At 41.5% G+C, this 26442-nt stretch overlaps 2 protein-coding genes across 2 annotated transcripts in view; one reads left to right on the top strand and one right to left on the bottom strand.

Moving 5' to 3' along the window:
• Positions 1–8133: 8133 nt before the first annotated feature.
• SAYSD1 (SAYSVFN motif domain containing 1) lies at positions 8134–11347 on the top strand. Its single transcript, XM_030446787.1, has 3 exons — positions 8134–8151; positions 10141–10419; positions 10500–11347. Exons 1-3 carry the CDS (start codon positions 8134–8136, stop codon positions 10788–10790), a joined length of 588 nt encoding a protein of 195 aa, XP_030302647.1. The 3' UTR covers positions 10791–11347.
• A 3866-nt stretch (positions 11348–15213) lies between these two features.
• Positions 15214–26442, bottom strand: part of GLP1R (glucagon like peptide 1 receptor) — an 80215-nt gene continuing 68986 nt past the window's right edge. The window contains exons 9-13 of the mRNA XM_030447846.1: positions 24882–24951; positions 24076–24164; positions 21491–21629; positions 20573–20614; positions 15214–15405 (exon numbers count right to left, since the gene is read on the bottom strand). Of these exons, the coding sequence (XP_030303706.1) occupies positions 15238–15405; positions 20573–20614; positions 21491–21629; positions 24076–24164; positions 24882–24951 (508 nt within the window). The 3' untranslated portion in view covers positions 15214–15237. The remainder of the gene's footprint in view (positions 15406–20572; positions 20615–21490; positions 21630–24075; positions 24165–24881; positions 24952–26442) is intronic.

Below are 26442 nucleotides of genomic sequence, written 5' to 3'. Positions count from 1 at the left end.
TATCTGGTCCCTGGAAATTAGATCGAGAGCCTTCAACACTTGTAACCTAAATTGCTGCTTGTTTGGCAGCTGAGAAGGGCAGAATTCAAAAGAGCATCTTAGAAGTGAAAGGCTACATATCCTGTTAGTAGGAAAACTTTCATGTAAAGCAATGGTATTTGTCAAGATGCTAAAGAAGATCTGACATCAGGAAAAGACTTTGTAAAGTCCACCAGAGTACTCAAGATCTTTTCACTTTGACTTAAAATACTGTCTTTACAATGAAATCTAAAAATGGAGCAAGACCGGATTATAACTTAAATGCAGAAATTATGAAAAATAATATTTTATATGGGGAAATGGAAATGCTGCAGGGACTGGGTCCCAAGGTAATCTTGTCTTACGAGAAGGATATGTACTTAAGTAATGGTCAAGTAAACCAGGAACTGTTTTGTTTTGTTTTGCTTTTAATATACAAAATTCAATGTAATGCAATGTAGTGCAACACAATGTAATGCAATGTGATAAAATAAAGTAAAATAAGAGAAGAAAAGATAAATAGCAGAAGCACCAGACTTTCTGACATTCAAGAATGGCTTGTTTGTGATTTATATATCAAAGCAACTGCTAAACTGTGAAAGTACTATCTCTAGGATCCCGCTAAGATCAGGAAAAAAAAAGGTGAGTTATTGATTACCTTGCCTGCGAATCAAGCCTGCAGGAATTCAGAAAAGAAAATCTAATAAAGCTTGTCCTGTTTGACTTGGTACATTTTCTGAATTTTTGCTCTTGAACAAATTCCCTTTTAATGAAGAGTTGCTGGGTTTGTTCTGTTTGGGTTGTTTGGTTTAGTTTTGGTTTTTGTTTGTTTGTGGTTTTTTGCTTTTGTTGTGTTTTTGTTTGGTTGGTTTTGTTTGTGTTTTGTTTTGGTTGTTTGGTTGGTTTTTTTTTCCTTGCTCTGCTTCTCTCTTGCAGAAAAGTAAGAAGTCAACTAAACTGCAGTCTGGTGAGGATTTCTCTCAAGGCTGAGCTGCTGCAACTTAAATGCTGAGGAGCTGGAGAACTGACAGAAACAAACTGCATCCTTCCCAATGCTACTTGGTTGGCACCAAATGACAGCACAGTCATTCTGTCACCCTTTCTAGCAGGCTCCAGCAGTAGCTGGCGTGTTGTACATGCACAGGAAGAGGTCAGACAGTTTGCTGAACTTTGTTTTTTTCACTCTGAAATCATGGCCTTCGTGCTCCATTGAAGAGATGGTCAGAAATTCCTGGAGCAATTTTCCAAATAAAGGACCCTTTTTTTGTAATCCAAATATATTACAAGAATGTTTCAGTGGAACATATTTCCTGCAGTGTGGTAATTTGGATTAACACATTGAGAGAGAGCTGCAAATAAGGAGAGGCTGGGAAGTGACAGATGGCATCACTCCGTCCCATGAGGCGACCCAGTAGCACTGATGTAGAGGTCACAGCCTCTGGTACAGCAGCCCATCCAAATCAAGCACTTGCACCAAATCAAACAGGGCTGGGATTTGTACAAGAGATCTTTTTTATTTTCTTTCTTTTCCCACGTAAATGCCCTAATAATTTTGAGGCAATACTTTTGCTCTATTCTAATTAAAAATAATCCAATATACTTTGCAAAAAATACCAAGTTTGTTCTGCCTGAAAAGAGGAAAACTTCTATAAGACCAGAAGTTTTGTATTTTTTTTACTGTATTCTAGTGCTAACAGTGCTACAGATGTGCAGCAGAAGGAGGGAGATCGGTGTTTGGGTCTTTAAGGTTGTGCATGAATCTTCCCAACAGGCAGTTCAGTCGGTTTATTAATTGTAGGTGCTTTTAAATGAAGCAATAATGCCCTCAGAACACCATGACCACCTGCACCTTGCTCCTCTTTGGCCACCAGAGCTCTCCCTGGGGATATCCTTACCATATGTAGTATAACCTGAAAAAATGAGCTGCACATGGAAACCTCCACACATTTGACAACTTGTGTGTGGGTCAGCATCTCTGGAGGAACATGGCACCAGAGCACTCCTCTTCAAGTTTTGTGAATGCTTTCAATGAGAAAGTCACCAACATTTCCTTCGCCCTATTTTGCAGGTCTGAAAAAGCAAAAGCTTTTGCTGCGACTTGCCTTCCTTGCATCTTTTCAGAGTTTGGGAAGTATTTAGAAAATTAGAAAAATTAGAATTAGAATTGGCTGGGTTGGAAGGGACCTCAGAGATCATCAAGTCCAACCCTTGAACCACCGTTGCAGTTGCTAGACTATGGCACTGAGTGCCACATCCAGTCTCTTTTTAAATATCTCCAGGGATGGAGAATCCACTACTTCACTGGGCAGCCCATTCCAATGCCTGATCACCCTCTCCGTAAAGAAATTCTTTCTAATATCTAACCTAAACTTCCCCTGGCACAACTTAAGACCATGCCCTCTTGTCTTGTTGAAAGTCGTCTGGCAAAAGAGCCCAACCCCCACCCGGCTACACCCTCCTTTCAGGGAGTTGTAGAGAGCGTTGAGGTCTCCCCTGAGCCACCTCTTCTTCAGGCTGAATACCCCCAGCTCCCTCAGCCTCTCCTCATAGGGTCTGTGCTCGAGTCCCTTCACCAGCCTGGTTGCCCTCCTTTGGACCTGCTCCAGGACCTCGATATCCTTCCTAAACTGACAGGCCCAGAACTGGACACAGTACTTGAGGTGTGGCCTCACCAGCGCTGAGTACAGGGGCAGAATCACTTCCTTGGACCTGCTGGCCACGCTGCTCCTGATACAGGCCAGGATGCCATTGGCCTTCTTGGCCACCTGGGCACACTGCTGGCTCATGTTCAGCTTCCTGTCAATCCAAACTCCAAGGTCCCTTTCTGCCTGGCGCTCTCAGCCACTCTGTGCCCAGCCTGTAGCGCTGCATGGGGTTGTTGTGGCCAAAGTGCAGGACCCGGCACTTTACTCTTTAGCAAGTTCCTAGTCCACGATCTATACAGCCGAAGCTTCTCAGGGTTATCCCCAAACCAACCCACCACCACCAGCAGCCGGACACCAGGTCTGCCCTGCAGGTACCCGGGTGCTCTGGTGGAGATGGGTGCGCTCCTCCGAGGGCAAAGAGCGCTGGGAACTCTTCATCTCCCAATGCTGCCTTTTTGCTACCACCTAGTGGACATAAGATAGAGCCGAAAGGGGGTGTCGGGAACAGGGAAAGAATGTCACCTGCGTACAGAAATTTGCCCCCCCCTCCCTGAATTTCTTTGCTGTAAGGTTTTGCGGTCCTGTTCCTGGGCCCTGATCCTGCTGCTCTTACTGCTGGCTCATGATGCAGCCCAGGCAGAGCTGTGCAGTGCTCTTAGCTGAGATCTGCCTACCAGGATGCTAAAGCTCCTTCAGCTGGTGCTCCTGGGTGCAATGTTCATACCAAATATTAAAATAACAATAATAATTTTTTAAAAAATGGAAAAGTCGTCAGAATACCAAATTTCCCTGGGAAAGAAAAAAGCAATCATTTGGAAACCTGAAGCTGAACACTGAAATATATGTAATGAAACAGGCATTAAATACACAGGAAGATTTGATCCGTTTTTAGCTCAATTACTACTTAAAGTTTCTAAAGAAAAACATGTTCTTGGTATTGGTCCAGAGCTCTGTTTTCAGTATGCTGCACTCTGGAGATACAGGTCTTTTTTTGTAGATCACAATAATATAAATCAAATATATTCCAATCTGTGTGAATGAATTAAAAGCAAATTGAGATCTATCCAACAAGTTTTACAGAAAAAAAAATCCATCTTCATAAATGCATAATTAAAGAGTCCCTGAATGTGAGATTTTACTTCTGTTTTATAACTTATTTACCACAGGACCACAAACATACATGCATCCCAGAAGGGAAAGAGGAATTACAGAAAGAGGGAGCATACATTTTTCTGATGTATTGTAAATTGTACTCAAGTCCCTAATCCTGGAATTAAATCCCTTCAGGCTTACTGTAGTCAATCCACAAATATGTCTTTGGGAGATCAGTGTCAGAACTGTCTGGGTCTGCAGAGAAATAAAAGGAAGATGTAATCTAAACTTGCATTGTACATCTTTCCAATATTAGCTGTATGAATTACAGGGGGGAAGATTCAAGCTGTCTTCCTCCTGGGCTTGTCAGTCAGAGAGTGGATTTTAGAAAATGTCTGTTGAAATTAAGTATCCATGCAATAAAATACACAATTACTGAAAGAGAAGGTAAATTTTGAAAGATAAATCTTATCTCACATAAGCAGATGTTATAGACTTAATATTTCAGTTCTATTTAGATCTCAAAAGATAAACTAATCTGTATTGTGGAATATTAAAGTCATTTACAAAACAATAAAATAGACATAAATCACAGGGTAGTCACAGTCTTTATAACATGAATTTTAAATTGTGAACCAAATATTCCAATGGCTTTTTTTTCCAGGCAAGATAAAACTACTATTAACAGAGAAATATTTAAGGTAATAACCTAAAATGACAGAAGAGGGTGCTATAATTTCTCCTTCCATTCCTGGTGTCATAACCGAATCTGTGGGTCTCTTACTCCTGCAGTGTTACTTTTAAGCGTCTTGAAAAAAACAAACCCTGAAACTCAGTGGGTTATCCAGAAGGGAGTTAGACACAACTGATGGAGGAAAAAAACATATACTAGTATGTATTTAAGGCCAGAAATCATCATCTAAGCATGAAGTTTCTGCAACAAGCATTTTGATTTTACAAAACCAAAATGTAGAGAATTTGGCTGTTGTCTTGTTATTTTTTTTCTTTTCTCTAGAAATATAAATAACAAACCTCTTAATCCGTAAGCATTTCTCCCTTGTGACTTCATATCTTATGAGCTACAGATTGTTGTCTTTACGGGACTGCTCAAACAGAAACAATAGGTTAATATTGCTAAATATTTACAGTGTCCTGTCTATGAAAGCCACTTACTCATCCCTTGGAAAACCTGACAAAAGAACATACTGCATCCTTTGCTGCCCTGTGAGATAAACAAGCGACCCAGAGTCCTCACTCTTTTGCCATCTGAAATCTCTACTTAACCAGTTCACATGAAGCATGGTTTCCTTGGATTTGGGCTTTTCCTCCCTCTTTTTGAAGGCTAATTGCTCAAAGTCTGGCCTACAAAGCTGCAGTCAAGCAAAGCACTTAAATTCTGACCCAGAGGAGTTACTGACATGAACAGATATCCCATGTGTTAGGTTAGATACTAAACTTGCTGCTGAGGGTGCGATGCTGAGTGTCATTCAGGATAAGCCCCAAAATATCAAAACATAGCCCATGGTTTCTAAATGCACAAGAGGCAGGATGAGTATTCCTCCTTCTCTTACTGACCTAAAACCAGCCAGACACCATTTTGAACTTGTCCTAAATAAGTAGGACATGAGTATATGTGTATAAATAAGTAGGACATGAGTATATGCATAAGGTATAAAATTTGTGGGGAATACATACAAAGTATAAATGGAATAAATTTTCTCTCTCTTTCACGGTTAAAAAAAAAAAAAAAAAAAAAAAAGTTTTTTTGTTGCTGTGTTATTTTTAAGGGAAATAATGCGAAGCAATTTGGTGTGAGGCCTGCATGCCTGATCAAGCAGACAGCAAGGTACAAGCTCAGGTCTGTGTACTGGGAGATGTAATCCCAACCCCAGTGTGGTCCTGACAAAGTTCCCACTGACTTCATTGGGATCATGATTTCACATTATGGGGTCTCATCACCTCAGGAAAGCTGAGGGTCTGGCTTGATGTCTCTGTTTCTCAGACCCATTCTCCATTTTCATCCCCACTGCTCTCACATGCATCCCTTGTTCTTCCCTCCTAGCTGTGTATCCATTTTGTCTCCAGATATTTACTGGGCTTTACAACTAAGATTTTGTGTCTTGATCACTAACCAGAGAAGGCTGCTGCTGAGTCTCTCCTTGACGTGTTGCTTCCTATGGATCTGCAAAGTCCTGTGATGCTCCTGGCATCACAGTCAGCCCCAAACCACAGAAATAACTTGAAGAGAAAGTGGTAACTGGCGAAACACTGAGAATGTTCCATTTTTGAGGATGCTGAAAGCAGGCTTCTGTATTACATATTGGATTTTGGAGCACTCAATAGATTTCTTCACAATTTAGGGATGACAATGTTTTTCATTCAAAGAGCTATTGATCTGCCTCATTAGGCAAAGCTGCCTTTTAATAGCTTTCTACAGTTGGCAGAGGCTTTCTGTGTCTCTTATGGATTTAAGGCTTAGATCTTACTTCCCTCTTTTCCCATTTGCCTCTCACAGGCTTTGCTTTCATGCCTTTATTCAATTTATTAGAATAAATATTGGCATGAAGAATACTGTCTATGAATTATACCCTATTAACCTACAAAGCAAGAAATTCACATTCCTAAGAGCCCTGTACCAGTATTGGACCTCTTAGTCTGGTTGTATCCACTTAGATTCCTGTGTTTTCTTTATAGTCACAAAGATAAATTTGTTAGTATTTTCTTAAGGAATTAAAAATCAACTTTTGGGGCATAAGATCTAATAAGTATCTAATAAGATAAGATACTAATAAGTATCTACTTACCTAGAGAGGGGCTGAAACTTCAGTTAGGCCCTTATACACAGATCAGTTGAATGCTGAACTCTGATCCAAAATGACAGTTGTGAGATGCCAGATGAAGAGAGCAGGTGTAGTCACCTCAACATGGGTGAGGGACTTGCACAGAATTTAAATTTCATGGCTAAAATCCAAGACAGCCACGTACAAAATTTTGGCCCTGTTGATACGCCAGGTTTTGTCCAGAAAGGTTTCTTGGGTGCTCCTTTATGCCTACAGAAGTGCTGTCATCTTAACTGAGCAGAGTACCCTACTTCTCTATAAATTTAATCTGGGATTCTCAAACTATTCATCCATAGAGGTGGAAGGTCACTCTGGTACATGGTCAAAATATCTGACAGCTCTGACTTCAGCACAGATCAGTAAAACATAAGCAGCGCTTCCATTAGAAAACAAATGAGTACTCAAGGACATAGATATAAAAATTTGCAATTCACAATCTCAACTACTTCAATAAAAAGACAGACAAAATTTCCTTAACGTTTAAAGCAAAAGTAGCCTGATGCTGCTATTTTAGGAAGGAAAATTAATAACCTTTTTTTTTTTACAGAGAAAGCAACTCTTCTCTGCATTTTAAAACTGATTAGTAAATGGATATGCAGAAAGCTCTGTATGGAATTAAACAAGTACAAGTCTGTGCGCTTCAATCTATTTTATACATGTTCTCTGAGACCTCAACAACTAAAGCTAATGCTCCCTCAGCTCCTCTGAACTAATTAAGCTCGCTTGTTATATTAATAATGGGCTGCCCTTCTGTCTGCATTTATGGCACTTAGCAAATCAGTGTGTGTGCGGGTGCTTATCTCGTGAAGGAGAGAGCTCTTGTCAATGAATTAGATTAATCCATCAAGAGAATTAATGTGGCTTGATTACTGTTGATGCATCTGAAGAAGCTGGCATGCATGAACACAGATCCACAGCTGTGGGAAGTAAGCAACAACACCCTGAACCACTGAGCCTCTACTACTGAATAAAGGTGTTGCTGACACCAAAAGGTGGGGGAGAGGGGCTGCTGAGGTGGTAAAGGCAAAGTGTGCCACAGGAGCTCCTGTCAATGTTTTCCCGAACTCAGTGGGGTTGGTATTATGCCACAAACAGTTCTCGTGCCTTCTATCATGTAAAGATAGGTCCCCAGATTAGTTTCCCGTTGTCTTGCTTCCTCAAGGAGCATGAAAGAGCAAAGACAGTTGAAAATTTTAAAAAATCTCTGCAGTCACCCCTGAAAAATAGAAGATCAACTGCACTTTGGACATGTTTTTAAGTTGTTTTGTCAATTCTTTCAGCAGCCTGTTCATCTCCTTGCCGATGGAGTACCATAGCCAAGGTTCCTAATGCTTTGGAAGTTCTCAAGTACTGAAAGAGCAATCTCTTAAGCTGGTGATAATTGACTGAGAGCAGGACACAAAGATGTATTGTAATTGCTAAAATATAATGAAAAGATAATAGCTAAGATAAAGTTCTCAAAATTGCTGAAGAGGAAATATATAAAGTAAAATGTGATTCTTCTTGGCAGAGAGGAATATACATTCCTCTCTGGAGGAATGGACAAGTATGGACAAGTATGATTTAGGATGAAACCAAGTTTAAAAAAATCACGATTTAAAAGAAATGATCTTAATGTTGCTACCTAGAAGTTAATGGACAGTTCCAGAATTTCAGTTATTATAAATAGCTCTATAAATAGAGCTCTAACAATAGCACCTAACATTTTTTATTAATTATTTACTTTGCTGCAGTAAAAGGGAGAAAGCCTTGGCTCATAGTCTCACACCTACAAGAAGACTATACTGAATTTGTTTTTCTTGTACACAGTGCAAAGGGCAGGAAGTGACTCAAGAATCACAGAGAAGTGTTCCTCAATGTCTTCATCCCTCCTCTGCCCTCCCAGCCCCTGGCTGAGGACCCAAAGGCTGGGCTTGGTGACCTTTGGGTCTAGGGAACCATTTGACTAGGAAACATTGGACTAGGGAACAAATTCTCCAGATGGTTTGTCAAACAAGTAAACAGAACTAGGTGTCCATTCAAATATGTTGTCTGTTTGAAAAACAGGACATATTAAAATTATTTAAGACTTTATGGATACAAATTTCTTGAAGTATTTGTCTGCAGTGTAATACTCATTTACAGATGAGGGTACTGTAGTGCTCGTAGGCTTCAAAGGTAAGATTTGTGGCACTCTTTTATGTGTTTTCTAACAATACATGGCAACATAGCCTGACAAAGCCTGAAAATAGCTATTTGGATGCCCAACAGCAAATACATCCTAACCCAAGTACATTTTGAATAAAATCTGATAGCATGTGAATCACTGGAGGAGGCTTGCAAAGGAGGTGTTAAGCTCAGGTATAACTTTGAGTTTACCTTGCGATGCATATCGAACATTATGTGGAATTATCCCGTACTTCTTGGAGGAGTTATTGTCATGAATAGTAGAACAAGAGGAAGAAGAAAGAAAAAGAAAAAAAGCCTGTGCAGGCTATTTCAAAACCAAATTTCTGCAAATCAAGAGAAAAATGGCATGCATTGTGGGCACTTTTTGCAAAGTCAGAAGGTTAGAAGAAAATTATTTTGTAACCAAGCATAGAAGAGGCATTTGAAAAATTATTTAGCTGGAAAAAACACAGTTTTTTCCACATTAAGATAACTTAAGTACATCCAAATTGATTTTTATTAGACTTCTTGTCTTTACTTCTGAGCTGACACATGCATGAGATATTCAGCCCTAAAGGTCACTTCTGAGAAAGCTATAAGTAACTGGAAACAGCACTGCGGGATGAGATGATGTCTCATTGCTGACTATTACTGCTGGAGAGTGGTAAGTATTTTACTCCTGAGGCTAAGAACCAGCTTCTGTAAATAAATGTCTATTTCTCAGCTCTAACGATAGCTGAAAGATGATGTGACAGAGATGGTTTTCCCAATTTAAATTTTTTGCATAAAGAGACAGTGGGATGGACTGGCCAGTATCTAGCAGTGCTGACCCGTGCTGAGGAGGCTGGCGAGGCCTGCAGGGCCATGTTGGAGGGAGGCCAGCGTGCACTCCCCCACAGTCCTGAGTGGGACCCACAGGGAGAGCCACAGCTCCTCTCCCCCCACCAGGCTGGGCAGCGGGTCCCCAGCAAGCGTGGCTGCTCCCCCATGCCCAGCCGGGGCACCCTCCTCCTCCTCCACACCACTGCTTCCCAGAGCACTGCTCTAAAATGGCCACTCCAATGGCTGAGGCACGTTTTGTTGGCCACCTTGGCTGCTAACACCTCATTCACCCTCTCCAGGGTTTGGTCATCCCGTGCTCTATTCTTTCCTGGTCCTTTTCATTTTTGGTGTCTGTATCAGTAAGTAAGGCTTAGATATAAAAAAAGAAAAAAAAAAAAAAAAAAAGGTGAGGCATTTGCTGATTTTCCACTTTTCTCCAGAGCTAACCGGCTGCCTCTGCTACCAGTTTGGAACCAGTCTGTGCCTCCCTGTGGTGGGGTGTGGTCTCCACCCCTGCAAGTCTCCCCAGCGTTAGTGTCACGGTCCCCATCTCCTCTCACCCCCCTTTGCCTCAGCCCCGCTGCCGCCCCCAGGCCCTGCCCCAGGGGCGGGACGGGAGTGGCCGCGCCCCTCTCCGTGACGTCGCCGGCGCGGCAGCGGCCTCGCCCCTACGCAGGCGCGGGGCGGCCATGTCGGAGCCCGTGGAGCGGCGCTTGGCCCAATTCCGCGCCGCCCGCCGCAGTGCCGGTGCCGCTGCCGCCCCGCGCCCCGCCGAGCCGCTGAGAGAGGCCGTGGCTCCGGGGGCCGCCGAGGGACGGCGGGTCGCAGCAGCGGGGCAGGGCGGCGGCGCTGAGGTGAGCGCCCGGCTGGGCGGGTCGGGGGCGTGTGGCGGCGGTTCGGGACCTGACGCCACGTCTCGCTGCTGCCTCCACAGGCCCGTCCCGGCGGGGCGGTGGCTCCGGTGTGGGCGCGTCCGCTGCTACTGAAGGTGCTGCTGTGGGCGGTGCTGCTGGCGCTGTTCGTGGAGCTGGAGCTGGGGCTTCCCTACTTTGTGCTGTCCCTGCTGTACTGGATGTACGCCGGCACCCGCGGCCCCGCCGAGCGGCGCCCGGGCGAGCTGAGCGCTTACTCTGTCTTCAACCCCGGCTGCGCCGCCATCGCCGGGACGCTGACGGCCGAGCAGCTGGAGCGGGAGCTGCATTACCGACCCGCCGCCGGGAGGTAGCGAGCGGCCCGGCGGGTCAGCCGCTTTGCGGGGACGACCTCCGCTCCCTCCTCCCCGCCGGACCAGGGACGCGAGGAAGAGCGGAGGGAGGAAATGGGTTATTTCAATGTGAAACGCCACACGCGCCTTATTCCTCGCCCGGTCTCCCCAGACGCGGGTTTGGTCCCCAATAAAGCCGAAGCGAAGCGCGGGCTCTGGTCTCGTTTCCTGGAGCGGCCGGGCCCGGGCCACACAGCCCCGGGGCAGCTGCTGCAGCGGCACCGAGAGGCACGGCCTTCCCCCAGCTGTAGCCCCCGGCTTGTCAGAGGGTGAATTTCAGCTCTTACTGACCTTAGCCACTGGTGGAGAGAAATCTGGTGGTGGTGGTGGACACCTTTAGTAGACAGGCCAGCTGCTTTTCTTTCAGCGCTAGCTGGAGCCCTGTTGCTGAAGGAAAGACATGAGGCAATTGTCAGTATATCTAAACAAAAAGGCTGCTGCTTCTGTTCATCTAACACAAACATCTGATTTTCATAGTACAGCTTTCATCAATTGCAGGGTACACACACACACACACACACACACACACACACACACACACACACACGGACTTACTGTTATTCCTGACAGGTAATACATGTTCTTCTTTTAACTACATTTTGGAAAAAAAAAATAAATAAAACAGCGAGTGGAAATACAAGAGGCCCTCAGATAGAATCCCTGTCACTGGATTCAGCCCTTTTATCACAGCACAACTCAAGTGCTTCTTACCATCATCCCCCAGGCTTTCAGATGTACTGCTTGTATGAGCTATTGGTATGTTTAATAGGTAGGTAATTTCATTAAATCAGTGAAGAGCAGCTGGTAGAACTTGTGCCTTGGAGTAATGCAAAGGAAAGTCACACATTGATCTTTAAATTCCTGTTTCATTAGGTCTTTTCTAATTTTAAGTTAGAGCCTTCAGGCTTGACTTACCACAGGTTTCATCACAGGTTGAGGGGGAAAAAAAAAAAAGTTTTGCTTCAAATTTAACTGTCTTGGAAAGAGAATAATACATTAAAATACAAGTAGTATGTTTAGCATCGCTAAGCATCTAGGGAGCTCTCCCCACTACTTAGTTTATACGTTTGTCTGTTGGATAAATTCCAAATGGTACCTTTTGAAGCTGAGAATTTTTGGATTTGCACATGCTCCACCACCTTGTGATAAAACCCCCTCAAAGTTCTCACTATTCTTACCAATTCCTTCTGGTTCTGTACAAAATGCTGTATTTTGGTTCTTATTAACATAGCCTCCACAGGTTCAAAGACCTCTGTGGTGGACAGACTTACAAATACAAAACTGCATTTCCTTGGAAGAACCATGAACTGCAAGTCTTTCAGTTATTCAAGAGCTACTCAGTAAATACACCAGAAAGTGACAGTTTTGAGAGTTGAAACTTTATTCACAAGGATAAAACTAAACATCAGCATAGTGTTTATGGGAAGCTGATAATCTCTCATACAATGTGATTATGTGGATTTTTTAAAACAAGGAAATACATGCAAATAAATATTAAATATAATGTAACATCCATGAAATTATAAAAATTCATAGCAGCAATGCAAGAAATAAAGTTTTAATTTGCTATAAACACTACTTACATTATGTCCAGGTGAATTTTTACAGTCCTTCATGAGGTAACAGCACAATAAGTGAGCATGAAGCTGAAAGGCACAAGAAATAAACCTCATGCTGTTCCAATGCTTTGTGTTGTTTTGCTTATTTCATGCTACTTAAATAAATGCACATGATAAATTCTGAAACAGAGATGGCATGATTTAACAAAGGCTTGTAAAAGGTTTTACTTAATCTACCTAAGTATGATGGAAAAATTGGTGTTCAGGCCTTGCTGAAAGCATTTCTCAGAATGTGATTACGGTACCTCTGCTTTGGTGACAATTATTTTCACTGAGTTGTTCCCTCAGTAGTTAGAGGGGATTTAAAAAGGTTTGAAGAAGTGACAGCTTAATCAGAGAGAAAAAAAGATCCACCACAAACCTCTGCTTAATAATAATAAGGGTTGGACTCGATCATCTCTGAGGTCCCTTCCAACCCAGCCAATTCTATGATTAATCTGACCAAGATTTCACACGGTCATCTGTCATGGTACAGGTTTGTTACCACACATGTAAACGCTCTATTCCTATGTCCTCTTTTGTTTGTTACATACACTTTTTCCAGCCTAACAGTGGAACACTTCCATAACTTCTGTTGTCAGAACAATCATCTTGCTAAGAGCTGTGGAAGTAGCAGAAACTTTTCTTTCCAGTTTGCACACAACTAATCAGGGCCCTGGAAAACTAGCACCCGCTCTTGAATATTCATGAGTGAACTTATTCCTCCAGTGTGCACTCATACAGCTGTAAATTTCTTCTGTCAACATGCTGCCTATTTGGTTACTTTTATCAGTCTTCTTCTATTCAAAGCACTTAAGGGCAGATGTTAAATAGAAACATCAAGCATATTCTCTATGTACAGAAAGCTATTTAATTATATTGCAGGACAGCAGTTGACATGCACGTGTAGCAGGCAGGTATTGTGTTGATGGTCACACAACACAGAAGCTAGTTACTAAATTTACTGAAGAACCTGAGGTGCTTAATTCCAAAGTCAGCTCTGCAGTGGATGTTAGGCAGGACAGGCCTAGGACTTGCCTGAATAGAAGCCAGCATGCTAAATGTACACAGACCAGCCTGAGAGCTGTGGTGGATTTCTACAAACATGTCTGACTTCCCCCCTGGAGCTCAATTACAAGCATTATAGCAGAAGAAGGTAACCATCCTCTCCAATTCAATTTTAACCTGATGATTGCAAAACTAATCTACCCTGCTGGCAATTTGGATTCTAATACAGTGATTAAATAATCCCATGCAAAGCAATCTAGCTTCAGGCAGGAAAGATGCTGAATTACACCCCTGAATATCCAGTCCACTTTCTTGGCAATGGGGCTGTGAATACAAGTGCAAAGAGAGACTTGAAAATTGTTTTTTCTTTAATCTCTGCCGAGTAGTCTACTACACCATGGAAGCTACTTATTCCAAGAAGTCTATAGACACAGATATTCTTGGAGCTCATATTTGGCATCTTGCCTCTAATTTGTAAAGAGAGCCCAAATAACAGCTGAGTAAAGATCCCTAAAGCTTGTTATCAAGCGAGGCAATAGATCACATCCTGCTTTTAAAGGTACCTGTTTTCCCCCAGCAGCTCATATAAACATCAGGGAGGGTGACAATCATCAGTGTGAAGGCATTCTCTGCAAGAGCCCTCGCAGTTTTAAGGGGGCAAGGGCCCGATGAGTTTAGAATAGCGGTGTGGGGAGTTTTTGAACCCCGCGGGGGTGTCCGGGGCTGTGTCCGGAGGGGGCATCGGGGCGGTGCGGGAGCTGTCCGCGGTGCTGAACGCTGTTCCAGCATGGAGAGAGGGGACACGCGAGTGTGCCCACGCTGGGACTGCCCGAGGGGGCACACCCAGGGGGGTGAAGTGTCCCAAGACCAGCTGTGGCCACAAGCTGACTTCTGCGTGTTTGAATCCAGAAGCAGCTGATGGCAAAGAAAGAGAATGTCCTCTTGAAGCACAAGTCATTTTCCTGTCCCTGTGAACACCTGGATACTACCCGGAAAGGCACACGTACCACACAAACCCAGAAGGCTTGTGCATTCAGGGGATATTCCCATGTTCAGTGACAGAGATAACACGCATCTGTTAGTAGCAGAGGAGGCCCTTACCAGGTACTGTTGTTGGTTTTTGTTTTTTTGTTGTCTTTTGTTTTCCTCAAGCAAACCTTAAAAAGAGCATTGAGGAACATACACTGCACTACCTGCTCTATTGATAGACCTTCAGAATGCTGTTTTTCTACACAGAAAACTGGCAAGCATGTTTTCAACTGCAGCTTTAGAAAACTTACAATAGAACTGTTTCTTTCCTAAAACCCACGTTGTGTCCCACAGAGTGCTCTTTTTCTAAAACTGGTGATAGCACCTGACCTTATTCCTGCAGAAGTCTACTTTTTTTTTTTTTTTTTTTTTTTTTTTTTTTTTTTTTGGCAACCATCATATTCTGTATCCTTGTAATTTAATCAGTTGATCAGTCAGCTCGCCCACTCAATAGTAATAAGCCATTGACCCTGTGGTTTCAGACTGGATCAATGCTATGCTTAGGTTTTGGACAGCTGGAGGCTTTGTGTGCAAATAGGAAAAAATTCTTTTAACTTACTTTAGATGTGATAAATTCTTCCTCTGATGTGTTGATTACATTAGCAGACTGCTTTCCCTAGAAACCTTTGTCCAACAGCCTGCAGGCAATGAGCAGCATATGCTTTAGATTCTTGCTGGGGATGGCATACTTAAGCCATTTGGTTTGGTATTTAAGGATTTTCAGGTATTTTATACACTTCACTGTTCTCAGTCTGATTCACCTGCAGATATCTCTAGCTGAATGTGGCCTGACAAGTGGCAGCGTAGACACTGCTGCCAACTGTGCCTCCACTGCTGATGCTGTTGGCAGGACACTTCAGAGGTTTCATACTGCTGTCTTGCTGGACATAGAAATGTTCCAATCTCCAGCGCTCCCAGCTCTTCCGAAACTCCATCTGAACCTAACAGAAGCCAAGAATAAAACAAAAAGCATGAATGTACAACTAATTAGATCTTTAAATTAATCCATTAGAAAAGCACAAGGATAAAATAAAGATACCATATTACTGAGAAAAGCTTGCAATGCTTTAAACCTGCAATATTATTGCTTCGAATTATCCGGTTCTCATTAGTCCATTGAAAGGTATTCCATATTTAAAATAATTACGTCATTCATTTTTACTTGTAGAAATAAAGCTTTTTTTTATGCACCAGGAAATCTAATCTTCATTATTTTATTCTAAATTATATTCAGCTGCAATGGCAAATGTACTCTAAGCTCTACCAGCACTAACAATAAGTTGATTTTGCTTATCAGTCATAAAATGACTGAAAAGACTGACCTTCTGTTCAGTTCTGTCATCACAGGTATTCTCCAGAGTTCTGTTTTAAGGTCTGTTTTGATTTAAACAGTATTACATCTTGGATTACTTTTGTTCTTTGAATACTTATGGGGTTTTTTATTCCAAACAAAAACAAAGATTTATTCAGAATTGAAAAAACCTGCAGTTTAGCATAAAGGCTGTTCTTCTTCCCCCTGCTTTTAAAATTTCAGTTACAATATCTCATTCCAGAAACTTTTTTTTGTTTTGTTTTTTTTAAACTAGAAAATATGCTCATCCAGTCACATGTTCTGGGCTAAGCTGTGTAACCTTTCTAATAATTTGAAGCTTATCCAGGGTCTGGTAACTGCTAAACAAGAATACAATTTAGATCTTCCTGTTCCATGGGCAAAGTTCTTGTCATTAGAGTGAAGTAAGAACCCCCATTAGCTTTTAACACATAAGGCAGAGAACATAAAATTGAACCCTTTTTACTCTAGAAATAGGCAGGAGTGCAACTACAGTAATCAGTTTATCATGCTGTTTACTTCAGCTGGAAGTAAATTCACTAATAGGTGGGTCACCCAAGTGAGCCTTCTCTGGAGTTCCTTTTTGCTTCCTTTTAGGGTCTGGTGCTGACCACCAAGGGACTAAATAATCTGATGACAGTTCCACCCAGGCTGCTGAAACTGTGTGAATACTTTTCAGGGAAACTTCCTAGCCAACCAGCTGCTGTATGTCTGTCTTCTCTGCTTATTTGTTGTGAAATACTGAATCTGGGAGGCAGCCCTAAAACAAGCAAAGCCTTACACAACCAGTTGCCCTCCCTTGGTGGTTCCTCTGACAGCGGTTGTCAGCTCTGGGCTAAAGCTCTTGTGTTGAATATTGTTCTGATGAAAACCAGATGCATCTCTACATTTCTGAGAGCAGAATCTGGCCACCACAACCCAAATGGGACAGAAGGAAACATGCTGAGATAGAAGCTTGTACTTTACAGTAAAAACAGACACCAGAAAAGACAGTGTGTCTGGGCTAGCTTGGTATAGAAGAATGAGGGACAACAGTCTAATAAAGACAAAGGGAAACAGTGAAATACAGGGACCAGACTGTCAGCAGGAGAAGAATTGACCATATTACTACTCCAGTACTTGTGCCTTTTGTGGACATGGAAAAATGATGGTTTAATAGACAGCACTGTGAAAAAGCAGTTATAGACATTTACAAGCAGATTCTGAAAGAAAGCATGAATTTTCTTACTTGACAGAATAAGTCAATAACAATAGAAATGGGTATCTTTGAATCAGTCAAAGGGAGGAAATGAGTCTTCTTTCATCTGTCTGGATATGACAGGCTGGATCCTAGAGCTACAACACAAATAGGCTGCAAGAAGTAAATGAGAAGACCTAAACAAAAGACTATCAGAGATGATGTCTTAGGAATAGATCCAAATGACAGGATATTAGTTTTCCCTCCAAGGCTAGAAAAAGGGTACAGATCAGCTCTGCTCTCCATGTTAAACTGAGCTTTTTGCCTGGATGGCTGTGAATGAATGACCAAGAGAATAGTTGAAGATTATTTTGTAAACAAGCACTTCTTGAGCACAGAAGTAGGCCTGCAGATCTTTTGGCAGAATAATTAGTGTAATAACTTCTATGTTTGGGCAAGTTTCCCCAGAAAGAATCTACACAGGGAAAGGGAAGTAAGAACAAAGTTCCTGTGACAAAGGAGAAGAAGGAAAATTGTCATATAGGGCATTTTGAAAGAGAAAAGGGAAAAGGCATGAGAACTTGGAAAAGAGGAAGAAAATGGAGGATAAAGGTAGAGAAGGTAGGGAAGACTTCACACAGACACCAGCTGACTGAATTTAATGCAGATAATGGGCAAGGACCTTGAGACTGTGGCAATGAATCTGTAATCTGATTACAAAAATTGAACTTTGCCAAAAAAACCGCACAAAAAACCAACCCAAAAAAACCTCTCAACAAGTCACAATGAAAGAAAAATAGGTCTGAAATGGGATGGAATGGAGCTGGTGGATGAGCTTAATGGATAGTCTGAATAGAGAACAAAGAAATGAAAATAGAAATGGAAGATTGGACAGTAATTAAAAAACCCAAACAAACCAGGAGTCCTGGAGTCAGGACAGATTCTTTAAGGTAGAAGAGATTGAGGTGTATTTCCATTGTGATAGGAAGGAGGCAACAAGGAGAAACAAGACTACAGAGAATGAATCCTGAATCATCTTAAACTAATTTTATTGTAAAGGGGAAGCAGGTCTGTGATTTAGAGCCCAATGGCATCCTGGCCTGTATCAAAAGCAGTGTCCAGTAGGAGCAGGGCAGTGATTGTGCCCCTGTACTCAGCCCTGGTGAGGCCACAGCTTGAGTATTGTATTCAGTTCTGGGTGTCACACTGTAAGAAAGACATTGAGATCCTGGAGCATGTCCAGAGAGGAACTACAAGGCTGGTGAGGGTTTTGGAGGGCATGGCCTGGACTGAGGGAACTGGGGTTATTCAATCTGGACAAGAGAAGGCTCAGGGAAGATCTTACTGCTCTCTACAACTCCCTGAAGGGAGGCTGTAGAGAGGCCTGTGCTGGTCTCTTTTCCCAAGTAACTAGCAATAGGACAATAGGAAATGGGTTTAAGTAGTGTCAGGGGAGGTTTAGTTTGGATATTAGGAAAAATTTCTTTACTGAAAGAGTGGGTGAGGCATTGGAATGGGCTGCCCAGGGAGGTGGTGGAGTTACCATCCCTGGAGGTGTTCAAGAAGCATCTAGATGTGGCACTTCAGATTATATGGATTAGTGGTTGTGGTAGTTGGACAACACTTGGACTCAATTATCTTGAAGGTATTTTCCAACCTTAATGATTCTATAATTAGAATAATTCTTAAGGAAAGCAGCACTAATTGCAGAGAAACTGATTCTATTAAGCCCAGCTCATTTTGCAATGAACATTGGTGATAAAAGGCAACCTGACGAGACCTTGTTGTTGGTTTCAAAGCAGTATCAGAGAAAATCCAGAATCCTTCAGGTTAGATATGACTAAAAAGTTGACATATTTTAATGTTTTTCCATAAGCAGATACTAGAAAAGGACATTAATATCACCTCTAGCTTCATTTCTTCTCTTGATCTGGCACCAGTACTTAAACAAAACCAACACTTTCATTCTGTATGATTGAGGAAAAAGAAAAGGAGTTAATGAGTCAGGCAAAAATAAAAATGTAGCCCATACTGCAAATGGTAATAGTCTTTGGGCACTTATAGTCTGTCAGAAGAAAAACAGTTTCTCATTTAATTTAGAAAAAAATTCTCATAGTGTAGGAAAGAAATAGAAGAGACTTGACCTAATCAAACTCTTCACATGGCCTTATATTATGGATGCTGCTGACTGGCCTTGACAAAATCCTTCTCCCAGCAAGAGTTAGAAGAAACAAACTAATCCATCCTAGATTGCCTGCCAGCTTTCTGTGAGGCTGAGCACAACTTAGCTGATTTTCATGACTTAAATTACAAAAGCAAGAGAACTACAGCAACAAGAGATTTGGAGTAGCTCTTAGAAAAGTAGGCAGGCTACTTCACAGGAAGTTCCTGCACATGAAACAAGCCTACCTTTTTCAGGCTTTGTAATAAATTTTGGGCTGTGGTGAAACTTTGCTTTTATATCAGATGAAGGAATTTATTGGATGTTACTCCCAAGGCCTGGCTGCAGCTGCACAGGAGATGTGAAGTGAAGGAAATAATGATGTACCAGCACACAATGCTGCATTCCAGGGTTAAAATACACCCCTAAAACTCCACGAGGGATTTGAAACAAATATTCTCTAATTCATTCTTGAGCAAGGCCTGCTACTACCGACCTCTGACTTTTGCAATCAGTACAGTTAACACATTCACTTAAACTCTCACCCAGAAGCTACAAAAGTGAACAGTCTACTGCAGGGTTTAATTCAGGATACTTGCTGCTTTTCTGTTGTTTCTAGCCTGGCCAAAACAACACAAGTGGAACATTTTTCTGTTGACTCCAATTCCTTGATGAGGCCTGTCACTCAACAGGTGATCTTGAATGACAGTATGACATTTAAAAGTAGATTTAGCATGAGTAAAACATACTGATGTGAGGTAAACTTAATAATGTGCTACTAAATTAGTGTTTGCTTCTCTTGCAAACCTGAATAATCACTTAGAACATAACAGATTCCTGCAGTACTGAAACACTTGAATCCTCTTCCCCCCAGCAAGGCTGAGATTCAGCAGAAGTTACAAAAGATGATACTTGCAATCCATTAATTCAAAGAAGTCCTGCCTAAATTTCTTCTGGGCCTGTGGGACAATGATGATGCCTTCAAGTAGCTGGGCCATAAGGAAACCAAATGAGAACAAACTGTATATGGGCATTAGCCAAGAGAACACCAACCTCTCCAGCCACCTAAGTTCTCAGAATAAAACAGGATCTACTCCCCCATTCACCAAAACAAGCAAATAAGAAGCACTATGAGACATTAAGAGCAGCAGCTATAATTCTTAATAAAAGAAAAGCTCCATTAGTGAAAACTATACAATTGTAAGCAAGACAACTTGCAAGACTTCATGCCTTTAAATAGTGGCTGTAAATTATACGTCTTGAATTCCTTCCAACAGCATTTGTCTGAGGAGTTACACTGTGTAGCTGCACAGAAGAGAGTCTGTAAAAAACATAAAAGCCCTGGACAAGAACAATTCAGCAGTTCAAGACCATTTTCAATTTCCATTTCCTACAGTGGATGCTGATAACACAAATTTAAACAACTAGCATCTTTCTCACCTCATTATTGATGAAACAGTAGAGAATTGCAACCATCAGCCCCTGAAATCAACAAAAAACAGAAGAGCAGTGAGCAGAGTAGTTCCCTCCCTTTGTCTCCATCTTTCAGTCTCAGATGGGGCACAGCCATGTGGAGCCTCTGCAAGTTTGTTTGGCAATCTGTGGTCCCTGCCAGCTCTGATGGCAGAGGAGAGGTTTGTCCAAACTAGAGCTCAAAGCACATGATCTTAGGAAAAAGGATTTAATGTTTTCTTCAAATTGTTAGTTTTTCTAGATTCCTTTTCCATTTTTTCCTACCTGGTTTCAAGTTATAAACAGTAAGTAAACAATTCACAGTGATCTTAATTACAACTCTGCTTGATAAACAGGGAATAAGTGGAAGCAAGGCAACTAGAAGAATAATTATTCCCTTAGACAAGGAGAATTTTCAAACAACCATAAGGCAAGAGGTAAATAAAAATCTAAGTAAACCTACATCTTCTTCACATGCAGTTACATCTGTAGACAGCTACGTCCTGCAGCACAGATTTTCTAAGGAGTATCAAGAACACTGGTGAAAGCACAGAATTTGCTTTCAGTAATGTCATTATGCAATTACAGGAAATTACAGACAGTTTCATTAATGCCTTAGGTGTCCCATGGGAAGAAGATATTAATCTGCGGACAGTAATACCAGTTTATTGTAGTAAATTTAAGACATTGAAAATAACAGTATATGACACTAACATCTAAGCTGGCTATCAAAATTAGCCCTCATACTTTCCCTTTCACTCTCATAATTCTGTCATACCCAGTGGTAATCTGAGAAATATACAGAACAGGGAACATGCAATGAATGGCAGACAAAGCAGGCCCCTAAACAGCAGTAAAAATAAAAAACATTTAAATTTTTTTTTAAATCTTATCCACATGGGCTACCTGGAAAGAAGCAAAGGAGAGTTCAGTAAAAAGCTTCACAAAGCGCAGCATCCCTCTGGCATGCTCATCAGTAATAAAGGCAAAGATGACTTCATGGGTCCCCAGCAGTGGGATCAGAGTCAAGGTAGACTTGGCCAGCCTATGATCACAAAGAAAAAAAAAACCAAAACCGAAAAACATTATCATGATGATCAGCTCAATGATCACTGTGAGTCACTGTTCTGCATTCTGCTTCTGAGACTGTAAAACTGTCCCTAACACTCCACTGCAGACCACTTCTTACTGAGAGCGAAGTTCCATGTTCAGCTATCAGCTGTATTTCTGAACTCAGGAGGCCATATGCTTTCTTGCACTGAGATTTTCTCTTGTGTATCCTTCTCCCCATCAGTGAGAGGGAAAAATGACCAAAATCTACCTTGTTGATAATCTGAAAGAAATAATCTATCAATAATTGGAATCTTTTAAAAATACCTTGACAAATGGAGGAGTACTTGCTATTCCTTCCCACCTCTGCCTTGTATTAAATCTTCAAACCAGTGTAACTGACCATTACTGCAGATCACTTTATAAAATTAAGACAGTTAAACTTGTCTAAAATGAGTGAAAATTCCATGATTTAAACAGAAAGTCCAAAGACATACCTTGTAAAGGAAAAAAAATATTTTTCACCTATGAATGAGCAATGCTCAGGGACATAACAGGAAAACATTCACATGAATGGTCCTTAGGTCTCTTTTGATAGACATACACACTAGCCACCCAACAGGATGATGAAATATACCAGAGCTTCTTTGGTTTTTAGAAAGTTTATAGGTCTTTATAGGACTATCCTGGGCCACAGAACCTATTGATTTCTCAACAACCTGTCTTGAGACAATTCATTAGATACAGAATCACTCAGCTAGCAAGCCTGTCAGTACTTAGTAGATCTTGTGTGCTCTATTCTGAATCATTTAGGTTGGAAGGGACCTCTGGAAGTCTCTGGTCCAACTCCAGTTCACATGTACTCTGAGAAATGCTTCACCTGCATCAAACCTTCCTTGCTGCTTTCAGAAATCATGAGGGCAAGAGCTTTCTCCATTCACAGAGTTAATTTACAGTCAGACATTTAAATGGTTACAAGCCATCAGAATTGGAAATTTCCCCCCTTCTACCACCACAAAGTTTATCCTGGCAAATAAAGACCACATATATTAAGAACAAACAACCAACCAACCACAGTAGACATGAAAGCAAAGCCTAAAGCTCATTAAAAAGATTCTTTTTCAGTGCTTTGAGCTCTAAACACACATTAGGATTTCCAAAATTTCATGTGAGATAAAGAAGGAAGGTGATGTCCTAGGCAACTTTATACTCAGATGAGAATGCACCAAAATCCATATTGTGTCTAGTGTAGAAGGCTGCAGCACTGAAACACCCAACTTCAAACTAGTGAAGTCAACTGCCACTAGCAGTCCAGCTACTACAGCATGTAGTTCCACACCAGTTTATCCAATAGCTAACTTGTTATTTCTACATTATTTTTCAGACTTCGGTATAAAAGCACTCTTCAAGATGCAGAAATGAAGGACGTGCCCATGAATCTTAGCAAGTTGATTAAATAATAACAAGAAGAACACAAACACAGACAGGGTGAAGACTGCAGAACATTCAAGAAGGTTGAACATTCTTGGGACAAGCCTGACATCTCTTTTGAAACATCCTATATATTCAACACAAAGTTTATTCCAGTAACTACTGGCAGGAAAAAAAAAGATCAACACTCAAAATGACCTATCTTGCTCTTCACTAAACTTAGAGCTTTTATTTCTATTACTCATTATTTTTTCCAAATCTGGATAGGTTATCCTATTACAGGTGGAAGGGACTACAATTATCATCTATTTCAACTGCCTGACCCAAACTCAAAGCATGTTATTAAGGGCATGTTACTGGGGCATTGAACATCCCCCTAGGAAGCCTGTTGAAGCATCTGCCCACCCTCTTGGTAAAGAAACTCTGCCTAATGCCCTGTCTGAACCTTCCCTGCTGTGGCTTTGAACCTTTCCTATGAGTTCTATCACTGGATACCAGGGAGAAGAGCTCAGCACTTCCTTCTCTGCTTCCCCTCCTCAGGAAGCTGCAGAGAGAACAATGAGGTCACCCTTCAGCTTCCTTTTCTCCAAACCAGACCAGGCCAAAGTCCTCAGCCACTCCTCACAGACCATGCCCTTCAGCTCTTTCACCAGCTTTGTTTCCTTCCTCTGGACACATTCAAGGACCTTAACATCTAGTATGTGCATACACTGCAAGTTATCTGCTTAACAAATATTCACCCAGTATTATGGAAGACTTTGAAGAGATGAACTGGGAGATCAAGCCTTTTTTAAATCTGTAATACAGGTGTAACACCTGCCATGGTTTCACCAGGAGGCTCTTCTGAGGACTGACTGTCCAAGTAATCATCCCAGTGTGTGACATCACATCTGGGTATTACTCAGGACTGTGATCTTTAACTACCTTTGTCAATCCACCCCTTTCATGCATCTCCTTGTATACTTCCATTTTGAAGGGCACAAAAGTTGTGAGACCATCATATGACATACCTGCATTTTATGTCAGTTTTGCACATCAAGTTAGCTTGTAGCTTGGAGATGATGATGCATATAACTCTGATAAAGATCAGGAAATTTACCTGGAGAAATAAAAGTAGTATTTATATCATCATCAAGAAACACACACACATAACACATTGGCTTGTGCAAGCATGTGTAGGTCCCTGTGCATCCTGCTGCTCTGCAGCTGCAGAATTTGCCATGGAACTCAACTCCTTGCTAAGGAATTGTGCTCTAAATACATGTTCTGTGAATGCACAAGGGCCCTTTTAAAACACAGGCAGCTCACTGAACAAAGCAGATGAGCTTAGCTTCAGTCTCTAGGAGGGAGACACAGTAAAGGTATGGCCTGTTCCATTTGCTTCATCTGGAGGTCTGGGACTGGCAGCATTGTGCTGCAGAATGTGGCATTTCTCCACAATGCCACATAATTTGTTGCTCTTCTGTAGTCCAGTACCTGAAATGTTATCTTCTACCTCCCTGTACTACGTGCCACGGCTTTCTGCACACAGGGGAGTTAACCAGATTGCTGCAACATGCTGTTTTCTTACCCTGTGCTTCAACTACAACTTCACAGCGTGCAGCCAAATTAAACAAAGATAATGCTAGTTGGGAGTTCCAGTAACAGAAACTAATTCGGTTTCATAAAATCATATTCTGAATGAAAATGTCAATACTCTCCAAGGTTATTAGCCTTTGGAAATGCACAAAAGCCATAAGGACATTTGCTCTTTGTACTGTATCATGTTCTGTTCTCATGGAAATCTTCCACCTCGCTGCACATACCCCTTACTCACCCCAATGGCAATGAGAATAGGCAGTCTGATGATCAGCCAGTAATTCATGTTATAATTTCTGGTCCAGCAACTAGGAAGAGATGGCAAAAAGAAGCAGACAAAGTATATTGCTAAAATCTCCTGCTTTTCAATCTGTCACAGCAAAGCAGGTGACAAACACCACTGAGGACTAGATACCAGGAAAGCACATCATGCTCACATGGAAACAGATGCAGTTGCTTCTCAGAAACACTGAATGCTTTGTACTATTGCAGCTCTCATGATCCAACAGGATACTACTTGTTGGCCTTTCTTGCCCACTAATGGCTAGCTCTCCTCCACAATTTGCTTTGAATTATCATCAGTCAATTGTGAAGACTTACTCCATTAAAACCAAGGTCAAATTTGTCACGTGGCTGAAAAGAGAAGAGGAGAATCTGCGTCAGAATTCTGACTGGTCATTACCTCCTCTTTCTACATTATTTTTAAAAACATATTTTATAATTTATTTTTAAACTCTTTAGTCTTCAATGTCAGGTCATCTTGTTCTTTAACTGTTTGTTAGTTAGAAAAAGCAAACTACCCATTACCTACCATTACTTTTCTCATATAAATATTTAGATAAGTCATTTATTTTATTTGTCCTTATTTTCAAGAAAGTAATTAAGACAGCAAACTCTGCTTTCTTCAGTGTATATGTGAAGGTTTCAGGTCCAAAGGGAGTTTTAGAAGTTATAAGTGAGTAAAATCAAGTTCACAACTTCTGTTGGCCAGCTGACTCCTCTACCAAATAATTAACATGCTGCAGGCAGTATAATACTTTATTCTCCCTATAAGTTTCCTTTTAGTTTTTTTAATTCCTGTGTCCTTGAGCAATATTGGAGAACAATCACAAGGAAAGTGATGCCTCAAAGCCACAGTTTAGGATCACTGTTTTGAAGTGAAATTTATACTGTTTCATAAATGCAGCCTTTTAGGTCCCACCCTGTTCACAGCCAGCCACTTCTGACTGTATCATGTGCCCACAATGCTTGGGGTATGTTCCAATGTCATTTCACTTGTTGCTGCAATGTTAGCATTCTTAATATTTCTATGAAACAACTGCTAGCTTCCTACCATAGTGCTCAGAATTAGCTAAAAGCAACAGTAATCAGTAAAGCCAGCAGACTGCTGATCTACAAAGGGTGCAGAACAAACTATGAAACAGCAGTACAAAAAATAAAGGTTCCTTCACAAAACAAGTTTCTCTTCATCTCCAAATCTCATCTGCCAAAACATATATGCTCAATTTTCTTTCAGGTTTCTTAAAAGGCCTATGGAACTTCAGCTTGGGTGATGTTGGTGGAGAGGAAGCTCTCTCCATCCTTGTAATGCTGCAGTCAACTAAGGAGAAACACAGAGTGCAGCATGTGGTAGGGATCCATCCAACACACCCACATGCACCCACACACTAGAGAGGAAAATGAAGCAGTCTGGCAGGAGCAAACCCCTATCACCCTGCAGATACTGCAAGTCCAGCAAGAGCTCAGGACTTAATTTCTCCTTTTAAATTCAGTTTAATGCCTATAACAAGCAGCAGTTC

The sequence above is a fragment of the Calypte anna genome, chromosome 3 (assembly GCF_003957555.1).
Source record: "Calypte anna isolate BGI_N300 chromosome 3, bCalAnn1_v1.p, whole genome shotgun sequence".
NCBI classification, from domain to species: domain Eukaryota; kingdom Metazoa; phylum Chordata; class Aves; order Apodiformes; family Trochilidae; genus Calypte; species Calypte anna.
This window is presented reverse-complemented; position numbering and strand designations above follow the sequence as displayed.

Excerpts from the sequence above, each read along its gene's own strand:
- SAYSD1 (XM_030446787.1), top strand. Across the intron at positions 10,420-10,499 it reads GGCAGGGCGGCGGCGCTGAG|GCCCGTCCCGGCGGGGCGGT; the intron begins GTGAGCGCCCGG and ends CTGCCTCCACAG.